This window comes from Bos taurus, chromosome 19 (assembly GCF_002263795.3).
Source record: "Bos taurus isolate L1 Dominette 01449 registration number 42190680 breed Hereford chromosome 19, ARS-UCD2.0, whole genome shotgun sequence".
Taxonomy (NCBI): domain Eukaryota; kingdom Metazoa; phylum Chordata; class Mammalia; order Artiodactyla; family Bovidae; genus Bos; species Bos taurus.
The window spans coordinates 14,508,909-14,536,357 of record NC_037346.1 but is presented as its reverse complement, the minus strand read 5'-3'; the positions used below and the strand labels follow the sequence as shown (position 1 = coordinate 14,536,357).

Below are 27,449 nucleotides of genomic sequence, written 5' to 3'. Positions count from 1 at the left end.
AGGGAGTTGGAAAGCAGGTGTGAGAGAAGAGACAGCAGAGAGGATGGTTGGTCTTAATTAAGTCTAATTTATCTCTTGACCACCAATAGGGAAATGGGGGGCGGTGGTGGGGAGGGACAAGTTAGTAAGAGGAAATGGCCCAAGAGCCAAGCTCTCCAGGATTTTCTCCCATTTTCCTCCTCAGCAGCCCCCTCTGGACGGGCTCAGCTCTGGCTTTGTCATCACATTCTGGATGCAGACAAAGGACTTGATGTAGGAAGACAGGCTGGCCATCCAGAGCAGGTTTGTCTCGTGGAAAGGATGTGCAGCTGAGAGCAAGGAAGGCCCAGCCAGGAGTGAGAAGATATGTGTTTCAGTGCAGCTCATGATGAAGGGAACCATCATGGTAGGTAGAGTGATGCTCATTTATTCATGGAAGATAAGTACTGATCATTTTCTCAGGCGAGCCTGAGAAGCACCCTTAAGGAAAGAGCAGGGACTCGACCTAAACACCTGACTAGTTGGGGGTCTCAGCAAAGGTCTGGAGCTGCTTTCTGATCCCTTGTGCCCAGGGCCCCTGTGACTGGTGTTTGGGGGATATAGAGAAAGAGGGTAGGAAGCCAGGGGTATCAGACCCTTTCTGGGGGTTTAGCTTTTTCTGTCGGTCTAACATGGCACTGGACTTTGTAAGAAACAAGGGGTTCAGCTCTATAAGTTTAAAGTCTTGGATATTTGTCTCTTCAGGGTTCTCAGGCTCTTTCCGGAACCTTGTGAACTCCACCTTCATGCTGGTCTTTGGCATCTCACATACAAAGAGAACCTTGTTCTTTAGCTTGTTTTGGATCCAGGGATCGATGGAGGCCAAAAGAATTAATGTTTCTTGTAGCTGCATTGAAACAAGCCCCGTGGCTGGCTCCCTTCAGGCCAGCCCTGGGAGGGGGGAGGGGAGTTCTGGCCACAGGTCACTCTGAGTCCCAGGAAATGAGGTCAAGGGGCAACGTCTAAGGGCTTATTCCCCTCTCCTCCATCAGAGGGCATGTTGTGTGAGGAGAGTGGGAGAGGCTGGAGGAAGAGGAGGGCAGGGATGCCTTACACTCTTCTTCACAGACGCGTTCTTCTCCACATCCAGCATGTCCAGGACCAAGTGGAACACCTGTGGGCTGCGGATCCCCAGGACGCTCTGGCAGAGGCAGGATGAGGGCACCTCAGTAGCCAGCCCAGGAAGATGCCCTGTCTATGCTCTCTTCCATTCTAGTGCCCTCGTGATGACCCTTTCCCTGGACAGGAGATGTGGCTTCCCAGCTGCTTCCTTACCTTTGAGGGCCTGCCTCTGCATTGGGTTCCGGTACAATTTTTTTCACCGGAAGAGTCAAGATAGTTTCTGTCACATCTTAGCAATGCCCCTCACACCCTTCACCTGTCCCTTCTCATACCCAGCTCCAGTCCTGCAGAAAAGCTTTCCCTTAACTCCTGGTACAGTGGGAAGTCTAAAATAAAAAAGCCGGCAAACCCCCTCCCCACACTTTGCAGCCCTTTCTTCCCTCAATAGCTCTCCTGGACTGCCCACTCCCCCAGCCATCAACACATCTGGTCAGAGTTGCAGAGCTGGCCTTACCAGAGAGATGACTGCTTCCTGGCGTGCTATGGCATTTGAGCTCATCAGCTGCCTGAAGAGAAGGGAGTGAGTGTGTTGTGGTCCAGTTAAGGGGAAGGGGAGGAAGACTGGCTGCTTCTTATAGTCCAGAGTGACTCAGGCATAAAGCTGATGAGTGATGTTAATTTCATTAACGTCCCCTTCTTGTTTCTTGGGTCAGGAAAGGGACTGGGAGGGGAAAGGTCGGTACAACAGTTTTCCAAGGGGCTCTGAGTGATGATCAGGACTCACATTTGTCCAGAACGTTACGGTTACAAATCCCTTCCAAGTCCTCATCTTAACTTGAGCTTTAAATAGCAACTCTGAGTGGTAGGTATTACCAGCCCCTTTTTACAGATGAAGAAAAGCCCAGAGGTCAAAGAGTGACTTGGCCAGTGGCCTGGGAGTGTGATCTGAGACCAGGCAGTAGGTTCTCAGCTCTCACTGACCCTCTGTCCCCTTCCCACAGCCTAGGATTTGGCCCTGGTAGCTCCCAGCCCGAACCACTCACGCCTCCACCAAGTTCAACATCATGGGCTTCATCTTGAGCTCTTCCACAGTTTCAGCAACAGCCTGCCTTATAGCCTGAAGAGAGATTAAGGTGGGACAGGGACTCAGGGGTGTGCTCTTAAGTGCTTCCCACTTTTTTTTTTTTTGATGTGGACCATTTTTTAGCCTTTATTGAATTTGTTACAGTATTGTTTCTGTTTCACGTATTGGCTTTTTGGCTGCAAGGCATGTGAAATCCTAGCTCCCTGACCAGGGATTGAACCCCAACCCCTGAACTGGAAGGTGAAGTCTTAACCACTGGACCATCAACCTTCATTGAGAGTTTACTTTGTGCTGTGTGGATGGTCCTTGCCTCAGGGAGCTCACGGTCTGGTGGGGGAAACAGACAAGTGAGCAGGCAGTCAGACTCCTGAACTAAATGTAGGGACAACAGGAGGGTCTCCTAGCTCAGTCTGAGTTCCAGGAAGACTTCCTGGAGGAAGTGATGCCGCAGCTGAAACCTGAGGCATGAGTAGGAGTTAACCAGGCCGAGAGGCTGGGGGCCAACTTCCCTGGGCAGAGGGAGAGCAGGTACAAAAGCCTGGAGGCAGGAGAGAGCACAGAGAGGTTAGGGAACAGGAAATGGTTCAGTTTAGCTAGGTGACCATACAGAGTCTTTAGAGTGGGACACTGAGCAATTACACTGGGACCACGGGTATAAGTCAGGACAGGCTGCTCCTAAGCACTGCTGGTGCGTGGCTTGGCACGAGTGTGGTGAGGGTAAAGAGTCAGGCAGGCCTTGGGTGGTGAAGGGCTATGTAAGCCCTCCTGAGAGCTTGGGGAGTAACAAGTTTTTTGCAGAGGTGAGCTGCAATCTGATTCACAGCTTAGAAAAATGTCTTTAGTGCTGTGGCTGGCTTTGTAGCAAGCTCTAAGAAAGGTAAAAGCCAGGGAGTGCACGGGAAGGCAGGGTGATTCTGTTGGTGGTGATTGGAAAGCTTCCCATAGGAGGTGTTGTCTGGGCTGGTCTGGAAGGGGTGATCGTATTTTAATAGGCAGTAGGAGAGAGCAGCTACTTACCAGTGGGACTGAAAGCAGAGGCAGTTTTACACCTTTCAGGGGAGGGAGGAATAACAGGGCACTTTAAGCTGAGAGGACTGCCCACACAGAGGCCAGACGGCTTGGAGATAGGAGCTATGTTCTGGGAAATGTGATGCATGCTTTGGGGGGCATGCATACACAGAAGAACCATACAAAAAAGATCTGAACGACCCAGAGAACCATGATGGTGTTGTCTGGAGCCAGACATCATGGAGTGTGAAGTCAAGAGGGCCTTAGGAAGCATCACTATTAACAGTGTTAGTATAGGTGATGGAATTCCAGCTGAGTGATTTCAAATCCCAAAAGATAATGATGTTAAAGTGCTGCACTCAATATGCCAGCAAATTTGGAAAACTCAGCAGTGGCCACAGGACTGGAAAAGGTTCATTCCAATCCCAAAGAAAGGCAATGCCAAAGAATGTTCAAACTACTGCACAATTGCACTCATCTCACATGCTAGTAAAGTAATGCTGAAAATTCTCCAAGCTAAGTTCAACAGTATGTGAACCGAGAACTTCCAGATGTTCAGGCTGGATTTAGAAAAGGCAGAGGAACCAGAGATCAAATTTCCAACATCTGGTGGATCATAGAAAAAGCGAGAATTCCAGAAAAACACTTACTTCTGCTTCACTGACTATGCCAAAGCCTTTGACTGTGTGGATCACAACAAACTGGTGGAAAATTCTTAGACAACACCAGACCACCTGACCTGCCTCCTAAGAAATCTGTATTCAGGTCAAGAAGCAACAGTTAGAACCAGACGTGAAACAACGGACTGGTTCCAAATTGGGAAAGGAGTATGGCAAGGCTGTATTTTGTTACCTTGCTTATTTAATTTATATGCAGAGTACATCATGCGAAATGCTGGACTGGATGAAGCACAAGCTGGAATCAAGATTGGTGGGAGAAATATCAATAACCTCAGATATGCAGATGACACCACCCTTATGACAGAAAGCAAAGAGGAACTGAAGAGCCTCTTGATGAAAGTGAAAGAGGAGAGTGAAAAAGCTGGCTTAAAACTCAACATTCAAAAAACTAAGATCATGGCATCCCATCAGTTCATGTCCCATCAGTTCATGGCAAATAGATGGGGAAACAATGAACAGTGATGGACTTCATTTTCTTGGGTGCCAAAATCACTGCAGATGGTGACTGCAGTCACAAAATCAAAAGATAATTGCTCCTTGGAAGAAAAGCTATGACCAACCTAGACAGCATATTAAAAAGCAGAAACATTACTTCACTGACAAAGGGTCACATAGTCAAAGCTATGGTTTTTCCAGTGGTCATGTATGAATGTGAGAGTTGGACAATATAGAAAGCTGAGTGCTGAAGAATTGATGCTTTTGAACTGTGGTGTTGGAGAAGACTCTTGAGAGTCCCTTGAACTGCAAGGAGATCAAACCAGTCAATCCTAAAGGAAATCAGTCCTGAATATTCATTGGAAGGACTGATGCTGAAGCTGAAGCTCCAATACTTTGGCCACCTTATATGAAGAAGTGACTCCTTGGAAAAGACCCTAATGTTGGAAAAGATTGCAGGCAGGAGGAGAAGGGGACGATAGAGGATGAGGTGGTGGATGGCATCACTGACTCGATGGACATGAATTTGAGCAAGCTCCAGGAGTTGGTGATGGACAGGGAAGCCTGGCTTGCTGCAGTGCATTGGGTTGCAAAAAGTTGGACACAACTGAGCAACTGAACTGAACTGAACTGAACTTTGGGGGGCAGTGTGGTGGGAGCCAAGGCAGGGTGGGGGTCCTTTAGAGAAAGGTGAAGAGACAGGTTTGGGCTGCCTGGGCTTGGGAGTGTTGGTCTCACTTACGAAGAAGGGTTCATTATATGTCTTTCTCCTGAGTAGGTCAAATGTGAGTTCTTCCAGACCATGTGCCTGGATCCATTCCAGCCCTATGGCCTTGAGCATCTGCGTGGCTTCAAAACGGTGCTGAGGGCAGACACAAAGGACAGACTGCCTTCCTCATCCCCCAGCACATCCTTGTGCTGGAGCAGGAAGGGTACTAGGCAGTTGAGAGCTTACCTCCAGGACGCTGGAACAAGACAGCTGGTCCAGGATGCTCCTGACAACTGTGGCTGAGTGCACACCCATTATCTTGACCAGCACAGTGAGTGCCTGTGGGGGTGGGCAGGGCGGGGTGGCGTATACCAGACCAAGAGGCATTTGGATGGCCAAGCACGCTTGAGGGCTAGAACTTGTAGGAAACAGGCAGAGTCCTTTCTCCTCCTTCTTGGCCTCATGAGTGACAGCGCAAGTTCACGTGTGTGCACATGTGCCCATATGTGAATGAATGGAATATACACAGATCTGTGTCCACTTACGCCCACGTGACCCACATACATATTCACAAACACACAGAGGACCCTGTGGTGCTCCCTGCTGAAGCTCCTTTTCTCTGGGATGAGGATGACAGGGTCCAGAGCCCAGCAAAGTCAGCACCGTTTCCCCAGGGGTCCCCGGGGAGCCCGGCCCCCCGCCCCTCACACCTTCATCTGCTGGGTCTTCGGCCCTTGACACAGGCACTGCAGCAAGTACTCTCGGGCCACGTTGCTGTGGGGCCTCAGGAACCCCAAGCACAGGGCCGCCTCCGCCGCCGCCTTGTTCCCTGACTTCTTTATCAGCATCAGCAGCGCCAGCACCAGCTTCTCTTCATCCTCCACCTGAGTCCTCTTGAGAGGGAGACGGGCCGGTTGGACTAGGTCTCTGGCCAGGCTTTGTGAGGAGGGCAATTCAAGACTGCTTCCAGCCCCTTCTCCCTCTTCCCTAGAAGGAATCTCCTATCAAGAGCTTAGTTTACCCACTTCCCTCCTTCTTGCTCCCATCTACTTGCTCCCAGCTCACAGCCTTTCACTTCTCTATGACTTTTTCTTGTGGATGGGTTGGCGTTACTCTCTTTAATACCTCTGCTGTCTCAGCTCTTGACATTTGAAAAAAATACACAGGTCATTGACCCGACGCCTCTCCTCCCATAACCTTGTCCTTGGTGCTACGTCAGCCGTTAATTCCCACAGAGGGACTCATCGTTACCCGTTACTGCAGCTTTTCTCTGACTCCCTCTCCTCCTGTCTTTCTGGTTCTCCTCTGATGTCAGCAGTTATTGTTATACCTACTGTATAGCATAGGGAACTCTACTCAGTGCTGTGTGATGACCTAAATGGGAAGGAAATCCAAAAAAGTATGTACGGGGCTTCCCTGGTGGCCCAGTGGTGAAGAACTTGCCTGCCAGTGCAGGATACATGGGTTCGGTCCCTGGGTGGGGAAGATCCCCTGGAAAGGGAAATGGCAACCCACTCCAGTATTCTTGCCTGGAAAATCCAACGGACAGAGAAGCCTGGTGGGCTGCAGTCCATGGAGCTGCCAAAGAGTTGGACATGTTTTGTCCAAGTTTGTTGACTAAATAGCAACAATATGTACGAATGACTGATTCACTTTGCTGTACAGTGAAAACATTGTAACATTACATAACTTTGTAAAGCAACTATATGCCAATGAGTTTTTTTAAAAGGAGTATATTAAATAGCTTTACTTTGAACTTATTTCATTACCTGTACGTGAGTATATATGTGGGTTAGTTATTCATGTATTTTTTCTATCGTAAATTGTCTATAAAAGTTCCTTACATTTGTATAGTGTGGTCAGAGTGCTTTTATTTATTCCTGTTGTTAATTGAATTCTTCTAAACAGGAATTGGGAGTTTTTACTTGGCTATTACATAAAAGATGAGTTCTTTTATGTAAGTATAGATGTATATGCGGGGGATTGTGAGGGTTTATAAAAGTACATGGTCAGATCTATCACTTAGGCATATCGTGTTATCTCCGTTGCTTATTTTTTAAACTTTTCTTAGTGAAAGAATTTATCTGTAACTTTTATATTCCTTACTTTCAGATTCTTATAAATAAAAATGAAAGTGAATGTTTTTTGTATATTTAATGCTAATAAATCACTCTATTAAAAAAGTTGGACTGCATGAAGACTAACAATTCATTGAGCAACTCTGCCCTCCTCCTCACTTTCTTCCCTTTTTACCCAGCTTCAATTCCATGGTCCCTGAACTCCTTTACCCCCTCTTTATTGTACTAAACTCTCCACCAACTCTATGCATGCACTTCCCAGAGGAAATCAAAGTTATGATGACTAATCTTGCTTGAAGTATATGAACACAAACCTTATGTAGACCCTTAATGATGCCTAATGGTCAGACTGCTTTTCCCTGGGCAGTTCTCTTTCCCACCTTCCTAATTCATATTCCTTCCTCTGGACCCTCTAACACTTCTTTCTCTATTCTGTTAAGTTGATGACCTTGCTTCCTACTTTATCGAGCAAAATAAAAGCAACTAGAAAAGAAGTTCCAGAGACACTTACCACCACTTCTGTCCACCTTTCAACACCTGCACCCATATTCCTTCCTTTCCACGTTACTGTGGACCATGACCATCTATCTAAAAACGTCAGTCTTGGGGACTTTCCTGGGGATCTGGTGGCTAGGATTGCACACTCCCATTGTAGGGGGCCCAGGTTCGATCTCTGGTCAGGAAACTAGAGCCCACATGCTGCCACCAAGAGTCCACGTGCGACTAAAGATCCCACATGCCACAACCAAGACTTGGTGCAGCCAAATAAATAAAAATATTAAAAAAGATAAAGCCAATCTCTTACGTGCTTGCTCTCATCCCTTCTCATCTTCTCAAGAACATTGCTGCCCAACTCTTCCCACCCTCTTCAAAACGATCATTTTCCTGACGACTGGATCGTTAACCCTCAGCGTTGAAACAGGCTGCTATTTTTTCTCTTTCTAGAATTTACCCCTGCTGCTGACTACAGCTCTATCCAGAAAAACTTGGACAGTTGCCTATTCTTGCCATCTTGCCCTTCTTTCCTCCCCATTTTCTCTTAACCCTACTCCATTCAGACTTTCACCACCCCACCAGAATAGTTCTTGTTAAGATAATCAATGATCCCCACATGGTTAAATCCATTGTATGGATTCTCAGTCCTTATATTGTTTGATATGGTTGATTTGTCTCCTTTTCCTTGATAAATGTTCTTTACTTGATTTTCAGTATACCATTCTATTGGTTGTCTTCCTACCTGTTGGCTACTTCTTAGTATTTACTGGTTCTTCCTCTTATCTCTGACCTCTTAACACTGGGGTGCCCCAAGTCTTGATTCTTGGTTCTTAGTGATCTCATCTTATTGAATGACATGATATGCTACCTATATGCTGGCAACTTGTAGATCTCTTCCACTAGTTCAGGCTTCTGAACTCCAAGTTGTATATCCAGCTGCTTATTTGTTTCCTTTGGATGTCCAGAAGACGTCACAAACATAACTTGTCCACAGCTGGACTTCTGCTATTACCTCCAAGCCTGTTGCATGTGCAGCTTTCTCCATCTTGAAGTGAAGTGAAAGTTGCTCAGTCCTGTCCCCATGGACTATACAGTCCATGGAATTCTCCAGGCCAGAATACTGGAGTGGGTAGCCTTTCCCTTCTCCAGGGTTTCTTTCCAACCCAGGGATTGAACCCAGGTTTGACTGAACCCAGGTCTCTGACACTGCTGACAGATTCTTTATCAGCTGAGCCTCAAAGGAATCCCGAGAATATTGGAGTGGGTAGCCTATCCTGTCTCCAGATGGTCTTCCCCACCCAGGAATCGAACCGGGGTCTCCTGCATTGCAGGTGGATTCTTTATCAACTGAGCTATCAGGGAAACTCATTCTCCTTCTTAGTTGATGACAACTCCATCCTTTCCGTTTCTAGGCCAAAAGCCTCAGCTTCCTCCTTGTTTCCTCACTTTCTCTCACAGCTCACATTTAACCTGTCAGAGTTTTACTTTAAAAATATATGCAGGGGATTTCCCTTGTGGTCCAGTGGCTGAGACGCCACACTCCCAATGAAGGGGGCCTGGGTTTGATCCCTGTTCAGGGAACTAGATCCCACATACTGCAACTACAAGATCCTGCATGCCGCAAGCAAGACTCGACACCGCCAAAACAAACCAATAAATATTAATACATATATACATATTCAGAACTTAAAATTGCTTACCAACCCCACTGCAACCACTGTGGTGCAAGCCACCATTGTGTCTCACGAGGATTGCCTTAACAACTCCTAACTGGTCTCTCTGGAGAAGGAAATGGCACCCCACTCCAGTACTCTTGCCTGGAAAATCCCATGGATGGAGCCTGGGAGGTTACAGTCCATAGGGTTGCAAAGAGTCGGACACGACTGAGTGATTTCACTTCACTCCCTTCACTCACTTCATACTTTATTGCTGGAGAAGGAAATGGCAACCCACTCCAGTGTTCTTGCCTGGAGAATCCCGTGGACAGAGGAGCCTGGCGGGCCATGGTCCATGGGGTCGCAGAGAGTCGGACACGACTGAAGTGACTGAGCACAACTGGTCTCTCTGCTTTCACTTTTGCCTTTCATCCCCTGCCCATCTTTCTTCAACATAGCAGTCAGAGTGAACCTTTTTTTTTTTTTTGGCCACTGTGCCACATAAGGGATCTTAGTTCCCCGACCAGGGATCAACCAGGGATTGGACCCAGGCCCCCTGCATTGGGAGCACAGAGTCTTAACCACTGGACCACCAGGGAAGTCCCCCAGAGTGAACTTTTGAAACATAAGTTAGATCACATCATTGCTTTGTTCAAAAACCTATTCCACTCAGAAGAAAAGCTCAAGTACGTAAAGTCATCCAGAAGGCCACATATGCGCCAGTCTCCTGTTAGCGCCTCTGACCCGACTTCATTTCCTCCTGCTTTCTCTGTTCCCGCTCCACTTCTGTCACATGGCCTCCTTGCTGTTCCTTGCCCATACCAAGCCTGCCCCTGCCTTCGGGACTTTGCCTCGATTCTTCCTTTGCTGGGGATGCCTTCTCTCAGATATCTGCAAGGCTCACCCCTCACCTTCGTGCTTGAGCTCAAACGACGACTTCCGCATGAGGCCTCCCCTGTCCTCCGTGTTTAAAATCGCAACTCATTCCATCTGCACTCAGCATTCCTGATCACTCTCATCCCTGATCATCCTAATCACTCTCATCCCTCTACATAATTCTTCCATTGCACTTGCTGTATCTAACGTACTATATAATGAAATTTGTTGGTTATTACATGTCTCCCCGGGCTTCCCCTGTGGCTCAGCTGGTAAAGAATCTGCCAGCAATGAGGGAGACCTAGGTTCGATCCCTGGGTTGGGAAGATCCCCTGGGGAAGGGAAAGGCTACCCACTCCAGTATTCTGGCCTGGAGAATTCCATGGACTGTATAGTCCATGGGGTCACAAAGAGTCGGACACGACTGAGTGACTTTCACTTTCACGTGTCTCCCCTCTCCCCTTCCCCCACCCCACTGGAATGTAAGCTCTACCAAAAGCTGAGATCTCTGCCTGCTTTGGTTTGCTGACATATCCCAAGGGCCTAGGATGATGTCTGGCCCATGATAGCTGTTCAATATGTTTGTTGAGTAAGTGGATGTAATGAATTCTATTTCATGTGGAACAGTGACGGGGTCAAAATAAGAGGACCCTAAAGGGGAAAAATCTCAAGTAGTGTCAGCAGACTTTCTTGGTCCCTGTCCCCTCTGGGCAGAGGTTTTTCCTTTAACAAGTTATTTTAAGGATGATAATAATAATGAGGCGTGGTCACTGAAAGAGCACAGGCACTGGGACTTCCATGGAGACCAGTGGCTAAGACTCCACACTCCCGATGCAGTGGGTCCAGGTTCGATCCCTGAACGGGGAGCTAGATCCCACGTGCCACAACTAAGTTTGCATGACTCAAATAAGACCTGGTGCAGCCAAATAAATAAATATATATATAAAAATAATTAGGCATTGAAGTAGGTGCTTTACATATATTATCTCATTTAATCTTCTCAACGATGCTATAACTACTATATCCATTTTAGAGCAGGACAAATGACAACTCTGAAAGCTGGCTTTTCAGAGGTGGTATGACCAGTTCAGGAGCTACGCCAGTGATTCTGTCCAGGCAACCTATTCCACAGGGGACTCCACAAGGACATCGTCCCCCGCTATCAGAGCTAGGAGCTAGGTACCCTCGCCCCAGCTTAACCCCCAGCCAGCACCACTGATGACCTGTCCGACCTTGCCCCGGGGACTGACTCTTCCCCCACAGTCACCTGATCTCTGGGGACAGCAGCCCAGGAACTCAGAGCTGTCCGAAGTGCTATCAGAGTATCCATCTTCTGCCCCTCATTTTGCCCCTTCAACTTCTTGATGAGAGTTTGGATCACGTGCTTTTTCAGGCATCCTGGACAGGGAGGAGCCTCAGGTCAGGGCGGAGCCTCCGGGGCGGCTCCTCTCTGCCAGATTCCATCTGACTCCTCTGTGTCCTCACAACCTCGGTCCCACGGTCGGCCGTCCCCGCAGGACACCAGAGCAGCTGGCTGAGCGTGACCACAGTTCCCAGAGCCTGCTCTCTGTCTCCCTCCCACCTCTTCTCCCTCTTCACCCCACCTTCCTCGCTCTGCCCAACAATCCCTCGGATCACTCCCAGATCTGCCAATGACTGGGTTGCAGTGGGGGCGCCGTCCACTGTCTTCTGTCCTTCCCTAAAGGTGGATTGCGGCTACACTGCCTGCTTCCTCCCCTGCCCCTACTCCCACCCAGGGGAGGACCCACTCACCCAGGATGGCCAGGGCTCGACAGGCCTCATATTTCACTTTCTCCGGACCGGCTTGGGCCTGATTTAAGGGGGTAGGGGGTGGGAACGTGCCCTAAGGTGGTGGACTATCAGGAGCTTTCAGGATCAGCTCAGCTTAACTTTTCATTTTACAGATGAGGAAACCGAGTGACCTGTTTATGTTCAAACACGGGCGCAGGCAGGGTGACGCGATGGAAGGACCATAACTTAGGAGTAAGACTTTTGTTCAGCTCACTATCTGGTGTCTGATAGCCATGAGGCCTAGGGCAGGTCACCTGGCCTCTCAGAGCTTTCATTTTCTCATTAGAACAATACAGCTCCTGCTAACTAGTTCTGGTATCAGAAGATTTAAATGAGATTATGGGTAAGAACACAGCCCACCCCCACCCCCAAAGTCAACTTCTCTGTCAGACAAAGGGGATCTTCAGATCCCCCCTTCCCCATCCTTTAAGATCAAGCTGCCCTTTAAAGAAGCCTAGGGCATGAGATGGGCATATGTCGCACAAGGCGGCTGCCTCCTTCCGGCATCTGACCCATCGTCCTTGACCCTGGGGGGCCCTGTCTGTGCTCAGGTCCCAAGGATCTGCAGACCGCGGGCCCTGTGTCCTCCTCTCCTGGACTCTGTGCAGCCCCAGACTCACCACCTGACACAGTGCATCCATGACAAACTTGTCTCTGACCCCCAGGCACCCCAGAGCCTGCAGGAACAGGGGGAGAGGAAAAGGGAGAGAGCTTGGACACCACCGCTGCGAGCTGCCACCTTCTGGACACTGCTGGAGGTTGTTCTTGGAACATCACTCCCTCCCTGCCCTCCACCTCCAGCATCTTTCTCCTCACCAGCTCAGCCAACTCCTACCTGGCCTGTAACCACACCCCTCCACCCTTGCCACTTCTCACCTGTGCTGCGTAGAGCTGCTCATCCTCCCTGGGAGATTTCAGGCTTTCTGTGAGTTCCTGCCCATCCAGGGAAGCCAGTGGAAGGGAAGAAAGGGACAAATATAGTTCTACCAAGCTTCCTTCAAAGTGGAAGGAGCTCACCCAATCCACTCTCCTCCCCCCACTCCATTTTGCCGGCAGGCTCTGAGGGTGGAAGGATAGTGTGAGCCCGAGGTAAAGGCATCCTCAGAGTCTCCCCATTCTGCCCGGCCCCTGCCATGGCCCCTGACCTTTAACCTTTGCCACTTTAGGGGCTCCCCAGCAGGGTCTAAGGGCTTGGACTCCACCGGAGACCTGCGAGTCAGCTTGCTCATGGGGAGACGGAGCTTTTGGCTGAGGGTACCCTCCTTGAGGTACCTGTGGGAGAAATCACACAGGTAGCCCTTGTCCCCTCGTTCCCTTCCTCCTTACTTCACGGACTCTCCTCTGCCTCTGGTCCTCAGCCCAGCTCAGATCAGCTTCCATCTACCCCAGGGTCTCCTCGGGGGTCTGTAGGCTGATTTGCCCCACCCCAGCCCCCCAGCCCCACTCCACCCCTTTCTTCTCTTTCTGTCCTTTCCTAGAAGATGGGGAGGGCGTGGAGAACAGGAAGGGACGAAACACACCTGGGGTGATCTCTCATTTTCCGCAGTGTCTTCTGGGCCTCCCGTTCCTTTCGGCGATCATACAGGGTATACCAGTGCGTGTACAGCTCGGGCTTCTTGTAGTAGCAGTAAGGTACGGCATTCGGCTTGCTCGGGTGCTCTCTCCAGCACTCCGGACTTGGGGGAAACTCTTCCTTTGGTGCCTGGAGGTGGGTGTGAATGGCAGAGCAGCCACAGGGGACATTTCTCAGCCAGCAAGAGGGCCATGGTGAGAAGGGACTAGACGAGGGAAATACCCTTCAGCCTCTCGTCCTGAAGACACAGCCAGCTCCTAACGAACTGTGTGACTCGGGCAAGTGACTTTACCCTACCAAGGTCTCAGTCTTCTCATCTGCAAAATGGGGCTAATCATCCTTGTTCTGTACCCCTCCCAAGGTGGTTGTGAAGGACTAATGACATAAAGATTGGGAAACCGTTGTTGGTCTGTAAGTTGATCTGAGTACAGTTGGCCCACTGTATCCACAGGTTCCACATCCATGGATTCAACCAACCATGGGCTTAAAATATTTGGGGGAAAAAATTCTAAGAAGTTCCCAAAAGCAAAACTTGAATTTGCCATGTACCTGGTAACTCTTTACATACCATTTACATTGTATTAGGTATTATAAATAATCTAGAGAGGATGTGTGTAGGCTACATGCAAACACCACTCCATTTTATACAACAGACTTGAGTATCCGTGGAATTTGGTATCCCCTGTGGATACCAAGGGACAACTGTCCACAGTTCAGTTAGTTTAGAATTTCAAGGGACTTTGAGAAAGTCATCTGGGGACTTCCTGGTGGTCCAGTGGATAAGAATCTGCCTGCCAGTGCAGGGGACACAGGCTTGATCCCTGGTCCGGGCAGATCCCACATACCAAGGAGCACCTAAGCCCGTCTGCCACAACTACAGAGCCTGCGCTCTAGAGCCCATGAGCCGCAACAAGAGGAGCCACCGCAGTAAGAAGCCCACAGTGGACAGTAGCTCTCACTTCCCATAACTAGAGAAAGCCCGTGTGCAGCATTGAAGACCTTGTGCAACCAAAAAGAAAAAAAAAAGGCCATCTGGGCAAGGAGATGAAAAGGCCAGGGACAGGGGACATGTGGAGTAAAGAGAGGGGTATTTTGGGCTCCTGCTCATCCACCCAGGCATTCGACAGATTTTTATTGAGCACCTACTATGTGCCAAGTGCTCGGTGCTGGGGAGACAGTTATCATTCCTGTTCTCATGGAACTTAATAGTTTCATTGGAAAAACAGGATTTCTTCAAATAATCTGTCTTAGACACTTGTGAAACTGCAGCTCTGCTTGTGGCCAAGGGTTTTAGAGGGGTCAGGGGATTTCTCTGAAGATTTGACAAGGATTCATTCTTGTCCCTTCTCAAGCCTTCCTGTCTCTACAACAACTCTCTGAAAAAGGGCTTGGGCTAGTGGTTCCCAGTGGGGTGACAGAGGCCATCATAATGAGTTCGCAGGTGATTGTCGTGACTTCAGAAAATGGGACATTGACTCACTCTAAGTAGGGTTGTCAGATTTTGTAAGGACCAAGCAAATAAAAAACAGGATTGAGATTTCCCTGGTGGCCCAGTGGCTATGATTCCAAGCTTTCATTGCAGGGGACCTGGCCGTGGTGGGTGGTGGTCAATCCCTGGTCAGGGAACTAGATTCCACATGCCACAGCCAAGGCCCAGAGAAGCCAAATAAATAAACTTCTCTACTTCAATTAAGAACAAACAAACAAAACACTCCAGGATGTCCCACTGAATTTTGATTCCAGGCAGTGAAGGCAATATTTAGGACATAGGCATGTTGAAAAATATTCATTGTTTATCTGAAATTCAAAAATAACTCATTATTAAGCAACTGCCTGCACAGGCAAAGCCTTACAGATGTTATCTCATAGCCACTCGACAAAGGGAGCGGGACAGAGGTTGACTTGTGATAGAGGCTACTCCTGCGGTTCAGGGAGGGAAAGCCACTTGTCCAAGGTCACACAGAGTTAGTGGCATTCCCAGGGGTGAGAGTAGAGTTCTAAGTATGTGTTTGTGTTAGTCATTCAGTCGTGTCCGACTCCTTGCGGCCTCATGGACTGTAGCCCGCCATGCTCCCCTGTCCATGGAATTCTCCAGGCAACAATACTGGAGGAGGTAGCCATGCCTTTCTCCAGGGGATCTTCCCAACCCAGGGATTGGACCCAGGTCTCCTGCATTGGCAGGTGGATTCTTTACCGTCTGAGCCACCAGGGAGCCCATAGGGTTCAATGAACTAGTCTTAATGGGAAGGGATGGTCTGCTGACCTTCTTCCTCCAACAAGGCTCCCAGGGTGGCGGAAGTCAGGGGTCTTACCTGGTGACAGGACCAGGGAAGTAGGACAGGAGCTGCAGCTCTTCTGAGTTCTGTTGTGCAAAGGAGACCACACGGACAAAGGTGAGTGGAAGAGTTGTCCTTCTGGGCATTCATTTATCGAGCATTAGCATTTAGCAAACACGATATCAGGCACTGGGGAGGTAAAGAAGCCATAATTCCTGTCCTTAAGGGGCTCGTACATTTCTGGTGTCTTGGTCTGTGCAATACCAGCATTGCCATAGCCTGGAAGCTTCTCAGAAATGCAGAATCTCTCAGGCCTACTAAGTCAGGATCTTTATTTGAGTAAGATTCCTATGCATGTTGAAATTGGAGACACACTGGTCTGGCAGAGTGGTTCTCATCCCTGGCTGCGTATTAGAATTATTTGAGGGAATTTTTTAACATGGCCCAGTCCTGCATCAGACTAATTGAATCAGATTGTCCAAGGAAGGGACCTAGGCATTTTAGAAAGCTTCCCAAAGGATTCTAATGTAAAAATGGTCGGTGGTTCTCAAACTTGAGTGGCACTAGAAAAAACTGGAGATCTTGTTTTTTGTTTGCTTGTCTTGGCCATGCTGAGTGGCATGTGGGATCTTAGTTCCCTGACCAGAGATCGAACCCCTGCCCTCTGCATTGGTGGCACAGAGTCAACCCCTGGATCGCCAGGTAAATCCTGAGAAGTTGCATTTCTAACAAGATACTGATGCTGCTGATCCTGGGAACATATTTTCAGAACCACTGGTCTACTGGTGAGATAGAACCATTTTCTGGGGATTAAGAAAGGGAAATAAATGTGAGGATGGATAAAGGCATAGGTGGTCTTGATGAGGGGTCCTAACCTGGTGGGGAGGAGCAGGGAGGGTTTCCAGAGGAGATTATCCACAAGCTGAGTCTTCAGTGCAAGTAGGAGAGTAGCCAGACAGATGAGAAGAACAGTGGGCAAGAGGAACACCTTGAAACCTTGGCATTGTGAGAGTGCAGAGCAGGTGAGGAAGCAGAAGCTGGGGAGTCGCAGAGACATCCCACCTTAGAGGGCCCTGGAAACTTACCTTGAGGGGTGTACAGAGCCTTGAAAGTACCCAAGGATCTGCCCTGACTCTGCCCATAGATTTGCTGACATCACCCGGACTCCTGCCTGGGAGTGGGGGCCAGGGAGCTTTCCTTTTCAGGTCCCTATCCCCGACTCCACTCTTGTCCATTCTAACCTCACCTTTGATCCTTCCTGGATATTCCAGCCATGGGCAGTTGAACATCGCCCTGTTGATGTCAGAGATGTTGACTGATTTTTCGTAGGCCATCCTCTTCTCCTGGGGGGCGGGCAGGGACTACAGGGACTGCTCCTCTGTGAGAGTTGGGGCAGAGCTCGGGGAGACCTGTCGTCTGTGGCTCAAGAGGGACTAGTGAGGTGTCTGGGCTTCTAGAGCTAGAAGCCTCCGAGTGTTGAGTGAAAAGATCACCTAGGTGCATGGAACACTCTGGTTCTACTCTGGAGCCCCAGCCCTGGCATCTACTGGCCTGTGGCTTGAGCCAGTCGCTTTCCCTCTGGGAGGTGCACTTTCCTCATCTGAAAGGAGGAAAGCCATGCCTGTCGGGTGAGCTCAAGGGGCAGTGGTGAGGCATAAATTAGAAAAAAAAGTCAAAGCACTTAATGAGCCTCAAGCTCACGTATCCCTTGTTATTTTTTTGTCTCCTTTGAAGTTTTTTAAATTTTCAAAAACTTTTCATTTTGTATTGGGGTATAACTGATTAACAAAAAATGGTATGCCAATATAGTATATTAATGCATATATATGGAATTTAGAAAGATGGTAACGATGACCCTATCTGCAAGACAGCAAAAGAGACACAGATGTAAAGAACGGACTTTTGGACTCTGTGGGAGAAGGCGAGGGTAGGATGATTTGAGAGAATAGCATTGAAACATGTATATTATCATACGTGAAATAGATCGCCAGTCCAGGTTCGATGCATGAGACAGGGTGCTCAGAGCTGGTGCACTGGGACGACCCTGAGGGATGGGATGGGGAGGGAGGTGGGAGGGGGGTTCAGGATGGGAAACACATGTACACCCGTGGCTGATTCATGTCCATGTATGGCAAAAACCACTACAATAGTGTAAAGTAATTAGCCTCCAATTAAAATAAATATAATTAAAAAACAAACAATGGTGTGATGGTTTCAGGTGAACAGTGAAGTGTCTCAGCCATACATATACATGTATCCCTCTCCCCCATCCAGGCTGCCACACAACATTGAGCAGAGTTCCCTGTGCTATACAGGAGGTCCTTGTTGATTATCCATTTTAAATATAGCAGTGTGTACATGTCCATCCCAAACTCCCTAACTATCCCTTCTCCCAATCATACACGTACCTCCTTCTTTGGCAGCAAGAGATAGAAGTCTTTGGGTTGTTGTTCACGAACACATTTATTTTATTTCATTTTAGAAAAAAAATGTGAGTTTTTAAAACTATATGAGGACTTCCCTGGTGGTCTGTTTTGCTAAAAGTTTTACTTTTGTTTTAGGCTTGAAGGCTTTGTTAACAGAAACCACTTGATACAAACACACAATATGCAATTCCAATATTTAATAGAGAATTAAATTAAATAGAGAATTGTTTGGTTTAATTTCAATATGCAGTCATTAAAAGAAAAATAAAAACAACAGGAAAAGGTAATAGCATATACATCACCAACTTGAACTGAAAACGTGCATCCAGACTTGAACGCTGGGAAGTCCCAAATGACAGCAATCTGAAGCATGAACAAGCCCTCCATTTAAATTTTCCATGTTTGCTCTGCAGGGGACACAGATGTGATCCCTGGTTGGGAAACTAAGATCCCACATGCCGTGTGGTGCTGCCAAAAATTAAAAAATAAAAGAAACCCTTGAACTATTAAAAAATTATACGAACAGCAATAATAAAAGTGCAAATGTGGATAGACACTCAATTAACATTGATAAGGAGAAATGTCACCCCTTACAGATTTTATCTCAAAGTCTATCAGCTGTACATCAGCTTGCATTGCCACCAGCAGCTTGCATTGCCACCAGCTTGCATTGCCACCCCGACTGTAGAGTCCTGCTTGCTGAGCCACTGCTTCCAGTTGAAGGTTCTGTGTCATTTGAACCACAGAGAATTCCTTTTATTGCTTGCAGTGATTGCTATACCGTACCCCAATGCTCGGCACAGAGTGGGCACAGTGGGCACACAGTGGGCAGCTCGCTCTGAGAGACCACGGCCGCTAAGTCCTCCGACTGGGCCATCACTTGCAGTAAGCTGACATCACGTGCCCTGATGGGCCGCATTGAGAAAGACAGCGTCACCTTGTGGCTTTCTGCCGAAAATATTCAAGCTGAATCTCCTTATGGAGAAGCAAACAGACAAAGCCCCCTCAAAAATATTCTACAAAAATCCAATCTGAATTCCTACGAAAATAACAATATACTTAAAGACAAAGTCTGTTAAAGGACATGTTAGCTAAATTCAATATGTAATAGTAATTGGATCCTGGATTAAAACAAAATAATGACTATAAAGAGCATTACTGAACAGTTGTGAGGGTTTGATCATGGATGGTAGGTGAGAAATTAATACCAGTGTTAAATGCTACTCATTCTGTGGTTCTGTAGAATGTCTTGTTACTAGGAGATGTACACTAACTGTTAAGGGGGAAATGATATCTGCAACATTTATTTCAGAAAAAAATGTGTATGCCAACCATCCATATGACACATGTTTGTCACACATGCACATATATGCAAAGATAAAGCACATAGATACAGTAATATTTGAATCTAGATGGAAAGTATATTCTTGCAAATTTCAGTAGGTTTGAAATTTTGCAGATTGAAGATGGAAGAGAAAAAAAACATCAGCTTGGGCACTGGACCTTGGACCTGGTGGGTCTAAATGTTCATTGTACCTCCTCCTATCCACCCCCCTCTTTTTTTTTTTTTTTTGGCTTTGGGGCCTTGGGCAAGTTATTTCCATCTCCTGCCAAGGGTTTTCCCCTACTATAAACAGGGTTAGTAATACTACCTGTCCCAAAGGGTTATGAGGAGGAAGGATGGTGGATGTAAGGGGCTGGCAGTGCCTGGTGGAGAGTGAGCACTCAGTTAACGCCTGCTCTAATTATGAAGATATATTTTGCTAAGACAGGTTCACGGGAAGGAACACATCAATGGGAAAGTTGGAATCCTCCCACCTGCAAAGCGCTGGTACCCTTGCAGAAAACCACAAAATCCCCCCTTCTCTTTATGTGAAAGAACCGAGGTATTTGGGAGGGATGGGATAAAAGCCCATTCCAGGGGCTTAAAGAAACCCACTGCAGGTAAGGGGTCGGGTGGGCTTGGGTGGAAGCCAGCAGAGTAGGCGGAAGGGCCAACCATGGTCTGGGGAAGCAGGGACGGGTGAGGCAGGGAGGGACAGAAATTCTTGGGGCTCCGGGGCTGGGAGATAGTGACTGTGGTCTTCACTCAGAGTAGAAAAGCCACTGGTCACTTTATCTGCCCTGTCCTGCCCACGTGCCTTCTCACAGAGCCTGCCCCCCCGGCTCTGCTCACAGCCCCCAGATCCAGGCTGGACACCCAGCGGGTCAAGCCCTGGATCCAAGGCTTGGCTCACGAGGGAGGGGGTGGTTCTGGAGAGGAAAGCAAACCAAGAGTCAGCTTTGCAATCGCTTGGAGAATTTTAATGAACAGCTGATTTCTTATTTGCCAGTCCAGCCCTCCCCAGTGAGGGACCGAGATGGGGGCTCTGGTCACGGGCCATGACCAGAGGAGCCCAGTCTCCTGCCCTCCTTCCCCTCCAGAGACGCCGGCATCCTTTCTGACTGCAGAGCGGTGGGTGGGCAGGGGCTCAGGAGCTTGGAGCTTAGAGACCTCCTGTGCACAAGGGCAGAGCCCCAGGAGCACTGAGGGTCTTTCACAGCAGCTGCTGCTGCGCGGGGTGGAATCTGTGCCTTCCCAGGAGAGGGTGGGAGGAGGGCATTGCGGGGGAGCCTCCCAAGCTGCTTAGGACAAGAGCGAGAAGCAGAGTTGGCGCAAGTTCAGGTTCAAGGCGTCCTCCACCCTAGCTCAACTCCAAAGCGTTGATGTACTCTCGCACCCACTTCTTCTCTGGGTTGGCGCACACCTGGCGGTTCTTCCTGGTGATAAAGCTGCGGGAGAGAAGAGGGGGGGACTTGGTCAGTGTGGAGACAGCCAGGTTTGGGGATGAGGGGGACTGAGGCCAGGAAGAAATGATACCGGGTGGGTTATTTTCGGAGCTCCACGATTGTGTTTGTGGCTTTCAAGGAAAGGATGCTTTCTCTTCTGTTGGGTCAAAGGGCTACAAGCCAGAAGCAGCTATGTGTGCACTGTAACCCCCACGCCTCTGTACAAACACATGTACCCCGGAGAGCTCAGGGAATACGGGGCTCAAGGAGCCCAGGGTTGAGCGGGTCAACCACTAGCCTTTCTCAGCACTTCCTGTTTCAGAACCTGTGCTGGCTGCTGAAGATGCAGAGAAAAAGAGGCACCCTCCAGAACTGAGTCACGGCTGACTAAGTGGGAGACGAGGTGGCAAAACAAACACGCCGGTGTGGTTTTAGGTAACACAGTGCCCGCCACACGTAGCCACTCCACAAAGGAACCCGTCTGTGGGTGAACGGAAGAAGGACTCAAGTGAGTCTTGAGTTCACCACTCACTGGTTAGATCACCTTGGGCAAATCTCTTAGGGCCTCTGAGTCTACATTTACCTCTAAAATATGGAGAGAAATAATCCCTACTTTGCACAATTGCTGTGAAGCTCAGATGAGATAAGTGAGTGAATGAGTTTTGGAAAATACTACATATGTGTTGTTATTGGGGTGCTGTGGGGCCTCTGTTTTAGGGTGGATCAGAGCAACATGAGACCAGGGGTTCTGGTAGTAGATGTGGTGGCTTGGAGAGGTTGAGGGCCCTGAGATATGAACACTTGTCAAAGCAATTAACCGGCCAGGATGTGGAGACCAGTCTACAGGTGTTTATGGTATCAGTTGGAGGGCTCGCAGCCTGGGGACCATGGGCTCCGTCGAGCTGCCTGCCCTGCCAGTTTGCTGGGAGCCTGGTTCTCTCTGGGGGATGCCCCGGGTCTGGCCAGCAGTGCTTCTTGAGTTATTACTGTTTAGTAGCTAAGTTGTGTCTGACTCTTTTGCGACCCCACGGACTGTAGCCCACCAGGCTCCTCTGTCCACGGGATTCTCCAGGCAAGAATACTGGAGTGGGTTGCCATGCCCTCCTCCAGGGGATCTTCCAGACCCAGGGATTGAACCTGCATCTGCTGCTTGGCAGGCGGGTTCTTTTCCACTGAGGCGCCAGGAAGGGGCCGGCAGGGCCGCCAGTTCATTCACAGGTTCCTCTCCACCTCGCCCTGCCTCCCTGCACCTCTCTTACTTTGCCTTCTCCTGCAGGATGCTTTCCTGCGTCTTTCTGGGATTTTTTTCAGACAAAGTGAAGGCTTGGGTTGTCTGATGAGGATGAAGATCTCTTGGCCCCTTTTCCTGCTCTGTCATGGAGAGCATGTGCTCTCAGGGGAGCTGCTTCGCCTTCTCTGAGCTGCGCTCTGAACGCCCCATCACTTCTCTTTCTCCCCCTTTCTCGGCGTGCAGAGAAGAGAAATCGAGCAGAGGGCTGTTCTGAGTTGTCTTCTTGTTTGGGGTGGTGAGGGAGCTTCTGACGCAGACCCTGCTCTGGGCCAGCCAGGTGTCATACAGGAAATCCTGCCGGCTCACTGTCCTCTCTCCTCGGCCCCGAAGGCTTATGGCCAGGAAATTAAAGGCCAGGAAACCACCATCTGGAGGGTGCCCCAGCCTCCTGCTCCTCCCTGATGAATGTGAGACTGGATGGCAGCCTCCCTTGCCAGGCCATCTCTCCCTGCGCCCCCAGCCTCCGTGGGGACCCTGTCTTGGCCTGACTACCCTCCACCTTCACCTGCTCCTCCTGGGGAGCAAGTGTGCTCGGCATTGCTGCTCTTTCCTCCCATGTGCTCCCTCAAGTCTCTGGCCCTGGGTGTGGCACACCGTGGGTGCCTAATGAATGTTTATCGAAAGAGTTAGTAATTGGATGAATTGCATTCGCTCATCAAGTTTCACTTCTATGTATCTAAGGATACATTTGTGGGGAGAAAGATGATTAGTTAACACCTACCAGGCACCTACCTGTGTGCCAAGAGATAGTCTAATTTCATTTTTCTTTTTATTACTCTCACTTTGACCCAGGGAGGGAAATACCTCTATTCTCTTCCACTTTGCAGACAAAGAAATTGAGGCTCAGAGAGGTGAAGTGACGAGCCCGAGCTCACACAGCTACTAAGTGGAAGAGCTGGGGTTCCAGGGAAGACAGACTGGCTGGAGCAGCCGAGATGGTTGAAATGCCACTCTGACATCAGAAGACCCCCTCCTCCCTTAAAAAAATGTCACACCTCCAGCTCCAGCCCTGTTTCCTCGGCTCCTAACCCTTCAGCTCACACTCCCTGCTGGCACTTCCACAGGCTCATGGTGCTGGCATCTTCGTCCTTTTCCTTTTTCTTTTTTAATTGGAGTATAATTGCTTTACAAGTGAATCATATGTATACATATATCCCCTCCCTCTTGGACTTCTCCCCGCCCCACCATCCCACCCTCTAGGTCCTCACAGAGCACCGAGCTGAGCTCCCTGGGCTACACAGCAGCTCCCCCTAGCTCTCTATTTTACACATGGATATTTATGTCAAACCTAATCTAATTCATCCCACCTTGCTGGGATCTCAGTTCCCCTCTCAAGGATGGAGCCCAGGCCCCCTGCATTGGAAGCACAGAGTCTTCACCACTGGACCACCAGGGAAGTCCCATTCCTTCCTTTTAAAACAGCTCTTCCTTGGGACTTGAGGGGGCTCCACGCTTCACCCTTCTCCAGGTGCGGGCTGAAACCTCAGCGTCACCCTCAAGGCCTCTCTCTTCCTTGCTCCCGACCTCACATCACCTCCCAGGCTTGCTGATTCTGCCTGGGAAGTTTCCCCACCCCTGTCTCTCCTTCCCTTCAAGTCCTCTTCAACCTCAGTACCACTCATGTGGACGGCCTCTCCACTGGACCCCTCTTGTCTAGACTTTCCCTGTTCTAGCTCACTTCACACTTTTGATTCTTTGTGCTGACCCTCGAGGCCCTCAGTGCTTTTCTACACGGAGACCCTACAAAAACCTAAAGAGAGTTCTGGCAACATCCCTGCTGCCCGATACACCCGTCCCTCAGTCCGATCCCAAGTCAAGCAGCGCAGACTTGCCCTACATCCCCTCTCTTAGCTGCGCCCCGAGGCGCTGCGTGTTCCTTCTCTCCTCTTGTGTTCTCATGTAGGATGTCCTGGTCATTGCAGCATCTAACTGAGTCCCGGAAGGGCAGGGGTGGTGGTTTACTCCTCTCTGCCTGTCCATAGTAGGTGCTCAAAGAAGGTTTTTCTGTTTTGCTTTTCCGTCCGAAAAATACTTGCTTTCAGAAATAAAATTAGTAGTACTAAACAGCAAATATATAGTATAGCAATAATTTGAAGAATTCATCAGGACCAAAGGCCAACTCTTAATACCTACAACTCTGAATCCTACAACTCTGCCAGTGCCGCAGGAATTTTTGGATTAAAAAACTTCATCGTGGGTGGTCCAGTGGGTAAGACTCCACGCTCCCAGTGCAGGAGCCCCAGCTCCATCCTTAGTTAGGGAACTAGATCCCACGTGCCACAACTAAGAGTTGGCATGTTGCAACTAAAAGGATTCTGCAGGTCAGCAGCTAAGACCCAGTGCGGCCCAACAAATGAGTAAATATTAAAAAAAAAAACCCCAAACAACAACAACAAAGTCCTCATTATACAGAAAACTTCACGACTGCCCCGTTTTCATTCTTTAAGTCTCTGTCGTCTTAAACTCCATAAGCAATTACTGCTAATGATCTTACTAGTGTAGAAAGACGAGGCTCTAGAGACAGGCTCCCTCTCTCACTTACTGCGCAACCTTGAGCAAGTCACCGAACCTCTCTGGGTCTCAGTTTCACTCTCTGAAACGTGGAGAGAATTCTTCATACCCGTCAGGGATGCTATGATAAAATGCAGAGCTAATGCATGTAAGACATTTGACACACAGCAAGAACTTCCTAGGTAGCAAGAATTATAATTTTTCCAAATGTCATAGCTTGCGCGTTTAAAGGAGAATCTCATTTCATTATTTTTTCCTCATCAATCAATAACTTTTTTTTCTTTTTAACATACTGCAACTAGGGCCTTGACCTCTGACCTCCCCTCTCTAGTTCCTGTGAGGTTGTGGGTGACTTTGATTGGGGGCAGGATGTGGGGGACTCTGGGGTCCTTTTCTGGAAAGGGATGTATGAGTCAATCTTCTCCAACCAGGCATGTTGCAGACCAGGTTCAAGTAACAGTCACATCCATAAAGATCAGAGAGCTAACCTAGCCTATCAGAATCGGGGGGCTCCTCCAGGAACACGTTGTCTAGCTTGTTCCACAATAGCTGGGGAATCTGAATCCAGAGAGGGCAGAACACAGCTATTTGAACAGCTGGAGGGTGGGTGGGAATGCCCTCTCTGAGGGCTCCTGCCAGGGGAGACTGATTCTGGGCGGGAGTTTTCCCTCCAACCCCCCCACCCCGAGGGTTCCACGGGGCTGCGACTCACACAACTGCTGCCATGGAGCACTTGCTGCTGGTGTAGAAGTACTCCTGGACGTGGGTGCGGGGCAGCGGGCGGGAGATATAGGCAAAGCAGCAGGGCGTGGTGTCCGAGGCATCTGGGAGAAGGAAAGAAGGAGACTCCTGGATCCATCGCCAGTGCACAGTGGGTACTGCGCTGGGCGCTTTATAGGATTTATCTCCAGCAGACTATTTTCCTCCTTTGGCTGAAACTGAGGCTCAGAGAGGTAAAGACACTTAGCCGTGGACACACAGTGCCAGAGTGGGGATTCTCTCACCTAACCCTTGAGGCCAGCTGGCCGCCTCCTTTCTACACCACAACCCCATGCCTTGGGCTCTCAGGGCAGGCTGGGTCTCCTCTGGGCTGGTCTTAGTTCCTCCGCCCCTATTCTTGCCGTCCTAGGATCCTCGGTGGATTCGGAACTTGGTTTCTTTGAGACCTAGGTTGGGTTGTGGGGAGGTTTTTTAAAACTCAGACTTCATGGCTCAGCCAGGACACCAAAGAGGGGCCTGAAGATGCATACTGCATTGTGGGAGCCTCTGACTGAAGCTACTGAGAGAAGGAGGACTTTTTGTTGGTCAGTGACTTCAGGATGCCCCCGGAAAGGGTCAGTTGCCATTTCTGAACAGAGTAGTAGTGTTTCAGAGCCAAGAAGAACTGGGTTTGAACACTACTTTTCTTACTTCCTAGCTGCGTGACCCTGAACAGGTTACTTAACCTCTCTGGACTGTCAAAGAGAGGTACTCAAAGATTAGATGAGAATATTGAGTAAGATGAGATATGCAAGGCAATCAGCACAATACTTGATCCATAGTGGACATTTAATTAGATTTTGTTATCTGTTCTCTAAATCTATGAAATGGGGAAAGTATGACTGTCCCAGGAGGATTTTAGTCAAGTACTTAGAACCTTCTTAGAAACCCTGCTGGTGATGACAGACATGAGTTAGTGGTGTTTGCAGGTCAGCTCGAGCAGCCTTTGCCTGTTAGTAACCCCAGTCCACATTCGGTGAGCACCTGCAGGGCTTGGGGTGTATACCTTGAGGACACAGACAAATTGATCAGAGGGGTCCCTGCCATGCAGTGGCTTAGAGATCTATCCTGGACAACTGGACATCTGAGTAAAGCAATGTGGAAGAATATAAATCATAGGAGTCAGATGGTATAAACGCTGCAGTTGAAAAGAGGGCGAGGGCTTCCCTGGTGCCTTAGTGGTAACGAATCTCCCTGCTAATGCAAGAGACACATATTCAACCCCTGGTCTTGGAAGATCCCACATACCCATGGGGCAACTAAACCCGGGCACCACAACTACTGAGTTTGTGCTTTAGAGCCCAGGAGCCGCAAGTACTGAGCCCAGGCACCCTAGAGCCTGCGCTCCGCAACAAGAGAAGCCACTGGAATGCAAAGCTCTGCAACTAGAGAGTAGCCCCATGCTTACTGCAACTGGAGAAGAGCCCATGCAGCAATGAAGACCCAGCACAGCCAAAATAAATAAATAAAAATAAATATTTTTTTAAAATATATAAAAAGGAAAGAAAAGAAGGTGAGATCCGGGTGAGTCCTTTAAGGGCTGGCCCTGGGGACTGTGGACTTGAACTTACATGGGGAGGCAGAAGCAGGAGCGCAGAGGGCGGCCGCCATCAGGAGGACAGCGAAGGCAGTGGCAGAGACCTTCATGGTAGCTGTGGGCAGAGGCTTGGTCGATCCGCGTGCTGATCCTCTGCAGCTCCGGCTGGCCCTTTACAGGGTGCCAGGCGGCCCTTTATAGGGAGGCAGGCTGGCGGACGGGGCGCCCCCGCTCGGGGAGTTTCCAAATAGCAGCCACACACTGCTGCTGATATCATCAGTGAAATTGCACAAAACGGAAAAGAAAACTGAAATAGCCTCCGGAAATATATGTGTGTATGGGAGTGTGTGTGTGTGTGTGTGTGTGTGTGTGTGTGAGTGAGTGTGTGTGTCTCT

General features: G+C 49.0%; 2 protein-coding genes across 3 annotated transcripts; both read right to left on the bottom strand.

Moving 5' to 3' along the window:
- Positions 1-385: 385 nt before the first annotated feature.
- Positions 386-17,357, bottom strand: HEATR9 (HEAT repeat containing 9). Of its 2 annotated transcripts, XM_002695647.6 has the most exons (15): positions 17,008-17,357; positions 15,798-15,847; positions 13,433-13,614; positions 13,058-13,184; positions 12,789-12,845; positions 12,533-12,589; positions 11,874-11,931; positions 11,368-11,498; positions 5,707-5,889; positions 5,243-5,335; positions 5,030-5,149; positions 2,124-2,197; positions 1,595-1,646; positions 1,073-1,159; positions 386-865 (listed from the first exon to the last, which is right to left on the bottom strand). In XM_002695647.6, the coding sequence occupies exons 1-15, from the start codon at positions 17,093-17,095 to the stop codon at positions 497-499; spliced, it is 1,728 nt and encodes a 575-aa protein (XP_002695693.1). In that variant the 5' UTR covers positions 17,096-17,357; the 3' UTR covers positions 386-496. The 2 variants fall into 2 exon arrangements, with proteins under 2 accessions (XP_002695693.1, XP_059734401.1); XM_059878418.1 differs by lacking the exons at positions 11,368-11,498; positions 11,874-11,931; positions 12,533-12,589.
- A 3,112-nt stretch (positions 17,358-20,469) lies between these two features.
- Positions 20,470-27,218, bottom strand: CCL5 (C-C motif chemokine ligand 5). Its single transcript, NM_175827.2, is given in 3 exon segments — positions 20,470-20,959; positions 25,471-25,582; positions 27,089-27,218. Coding segments are annotated over 3 exon segments (276 nt in total). The 5' UTR covers positions 27,165-27,218; the 3' UTR covers positions 20,470-20,871.
- Between the last annotated feature and the right edge of the window lie 231 nt (positions 27,219-27,449).

What these genes read in the sequence shown, in the direction of transcription:
- HEATR9 (XM_002695647.6), bottom strand. Translation starts at nt 17,095, where the DNA reads ATGGCCTACGAAAAATCAGTCAACATCTCTGACATCAACAGGGCGATG. An exon ending in TGGATGCACTGTGTCAGGTG is followed by an intron (nt 11,932 to 12,532) that starts GTGAGTCTGGGG and finishes CCCTTAAATCAG; the next exon opens with GCCCAAGCCGGTCCGGAGAA. An exon ending in TCGAGCCCTGGCCATCCTGG is followed by an intron (nt 11,499 to 11,873) that starts GTGAGTGGGTCC and finishes CTCCCTGTCCAG; the next exon opens with GATGCCTGAAAAAGCACGTG.